The 3,275-nt window shown below is 39.1% G+C and overlaps 1 protein-coding gene across 1 annotated transcript; it reads left to right on the plus strand.

Moving 5' to 3' along the window:
- Positions 1–1,068: 1,068 nt before the first annotated feature.
- On the plus strand, positions 1,069–2,859 carry Bdbt (Bride of doubletime). The gene has a single exon (XM_067759343.1). It carries the CDS (start codon positions 1,244–1,246, stop codon positions 2,108–2,110), a length of 867 nt encoding a protein of 288 aa, XP_067615444.1. The 5' UTR covers positions 1,069–1,243; the 3' UTR covers positions 2,111–2,859.
- The last annotated feature ends 416 nt before the right edge of the window (positions 2,860–3,275 follow it).

Here is a 3,275-nt window from a genome sequence, read left to right on the forward strand (position 1 = left end):
AATGGAAACATAAAACTTAGCAGTTTTTGTATGTGTAAGTAAAATGTTGCCATTGTGTTGGTTTCATTTTGAGTTTGCCATCTCCTTTTGACAATCCCTTCGACCATGCAATGACATAAATAAAATCAGCTGATGAGATGAGCCAACCTGTACATAATTGAACCATGGACAGTATAAAGCATTGTAAATTTTACCAAGTAGCGCAACTAACAGCTGATCGGTGCAAATTCGCACATTCACACGCACAGTTCTCGACTTAGTTTCAAAAAAAAATTATAGATTATTTAACTCAAATTTTAAAGTGAGATAATCCTTACGAATTTATGTATAAAGAATATAAAAAGCGTTGGTAATAGTCTAGTTGAGGGGTCGACTGCTAATACGCTACCAAAAATATCGAGAGAGGTGTCAAACGACGCGTATTAATCTCGAGAACAATAATCCGATGGCGGAAAAGAAAAATTTTATCTCTGTCCGGAGATATTTGCATTTGAAGTTGGCGATTTCCATGTGGTTGTTGTTGTGTTTGTACCCCCAAAAAAAATTGTGCATCACCGTGGCGGTAGCCACGGTTATACCACACACCCGGACTTGGCATGGCGTAGCCCAGGGTTATTTTTTATAATCGCGGCCGAAGGCCGCCAACGCAGAAAGGTGTTCTGCGCAAAAATACTATGGATCCGACCCCCGGTTTCGGAGGTACCCGCGGGTCTTTTTTCGGTTTTTCGTTAATATCTTTTGAACGCGTTAAAATTTTTATTTTCCGCCTTCGGATTATTAATACTGATGTCAAGACGCGTCGTTTGACACCTCTCTCGATATTTTTGGTAGCGTATTAGCAGTCGACCCCTCAACTAGACTATTACCAAAGCGTTTTTGTTGTTATTAAAACAATAGTTTTGTTTATATTAAAGCTTTTATCATATTTTTTTATAACTTTGAAAAAACTCCGAACACCATTCCTTCATTATATGACATTCGACTGCCTAGTCCACTGCCTTCCACTCTATTCGCAACATAACCTCTACTTAAGCTGCCAAACTATATAGTAAACAATGGTATAAAGAATGTGTGCAAACGTCAAATCTAAATGTCACGCAGAACAAATATTGGAAGCGTGCGTTTATATTAAGTTAGCATGTGAATTAGCGAATTGTCAAAGTCAGCTGTAAAAACAATAAACAGTTTGTGCAAAAAAATATTTTTAAATATTGTGCGATTTCATAAAACAAAACTATAAAAAATGGCTGAGCACGAGCCAATGTCATGGTATATCGGCACCGAGTTGGCAATGCCCCTCAAAGGTTTACGTAAACAAGTTATTTCATTAAACAATTTTAAACAATTGGATAAGCCACATTTGGTGTCTAAACTGACGATCAAAGTGGAGGAAGTACAAAATCTAAATGGACATCAAAGTCGTTACTTAGCCAGCGAATTCAATGGACAGGAACAAAAAGTTGTAATGGGAATGGCACTTACGCCTACTGATTGCTATGTAGAATTGCTTGCACGCCAAATGATCGTGGGGGAACAAGCCATTTGTTTTATTGCAACAAAAAAGGGGGAAATTAGATTTATACTTACTTTACTAAATATACATGACACAAAGGAAATTCATAAATTAAATGTAGCCGAAATTTATGCATTGGCCTTGCGCTTCAAAGAAAATGGTGTGGTCATGTTCAAACAATATCCACGCTTTGCGCACGAATATTTTGCACGCGCCGCAAAATGTTTGATCTCCTATAAACCGTTCAATACTTTATCAGCCAACACTGAGGGGGTATCTGGTGATGAAATGGAATCGCTTTTTACTCAAATACAAACAAATTTAGCTGCTTGCTTGTTGAATGAGGAACGCTATGAAGATGTTATATATGTTACCAAATTTGTTGAAGAGCAAATGGATGCATCAGAGAAGAGCATTTATAGGCGCGCTACAGCATTTTATCATTTGAAAGAATTTGAAAAGGCACGCAGATTAATTGAGCGTGTACCCAACTATCAAGAGAAAAAAGATTTTGCTAAATTACATCACCGTTTGGCGGATAGCTGGAAAACGAGTAATGAACAATATAAAAATCTAGTGCAACGCATGTTTAGTTAAAATAATTGTTATGTACTATACTGCAAGAAAATATTTAAGGACGGAATAGATTTCAACGCAGTAAGAAAACATTAGAGACATGTATTGTAAAGTTTATAAATATATTTGTGTACGCAGGGAAAGATAATAGTGCAGTTTACCGTACCCACCGAAATTTGGGCCAAAATTTTCGAGTGAGGTATCAAAAGACGCGTATTTACGTCTAGATCAAGAATCCGAAAGCGGAAGTTAACTTTTTTTACCCGTTCAAAAGATATTAACGAAAAACTGAAAAAAGACCCGCGAGACCCTCCGAAACCGGGGGTGGGATCCATAGTATTTTTGCGCAGAACACCTTTCTGCGTTGGCGGCCTTCGGCCGCGCTCATAAAAAACAACCCTGGCTACGCCATGCCAAGTCCGGGTGTGTGGTTTAACCGTGGCTACCGCCACGGTGATGCACAATTTGTTTGTGGGTACAAACACAATAACAACCACATGAAAATCGCCAACTTCAACTGCAAATATCTGCGGACAGAGTAACAATTTTTCTTTTCCGCCTTCGGATTATTGTTCTCGAGATTAATACGCGTCTTTTGATACCTCGCTCGAAAATCTTGGCCCAACTTTAGGGTGGGTACCGTAAACTGCACTACTACCCAGGAAAATTTATTTTTAATGTCTACGCAGAGTTAGGGATCGCCATACTTTTGCTGCTTTAAAATCCAGAACTGCAAAATGCTGCTGCAATAAAGCCGAATATAAATTTAAGTCCAATGTCGCTCAGATGATTTTTTCGTGGGATTCAAGGGGTTGATAAGCGCAATACAAAGCTTTATACCGTCAAAGCTTCCGCAACCCACCTACGCGAGGGGTATCCTGTTACAAATATGAATGTATCATGCACGTATTTAGCAAGCGAAGTTCTGGCGATTACATGTTCCTCAGGGAACTAGGGGGTGGGGAGGGCGGTATGGCCTAGAAGGTTTAATGTGGTCATATAAATCGTTTCCGAGATGGTCGGGCTATTACCTTAATGCGGCAGTTACTCACGAACGTACGTACCAAAAATGTGTCAGCTGACACGACCTATCTTATGAGTGCAATGTAAATGAAAACTCACCGACGTGCAACGCCCGTACGTATGTACGTAGCCCGGAACGTAAAAATCAAAACAATTTTGATTT

This window comes from Eurosta solidaginis, chromosome 1 (assembly GCF_040869045.1).
Source record: "Eurosta solidaginis isolate ZX-2024a chromosome 1, ASM4086904v1, whole genome shotgun sequence".
Taxonomy (NCBI): domain Eukaryota; kingdom Metazoa; phylum Arthropoda; class Insecta; order Diptera; family Tephritidae; genus Eurosta; species Eurosta solidaginis.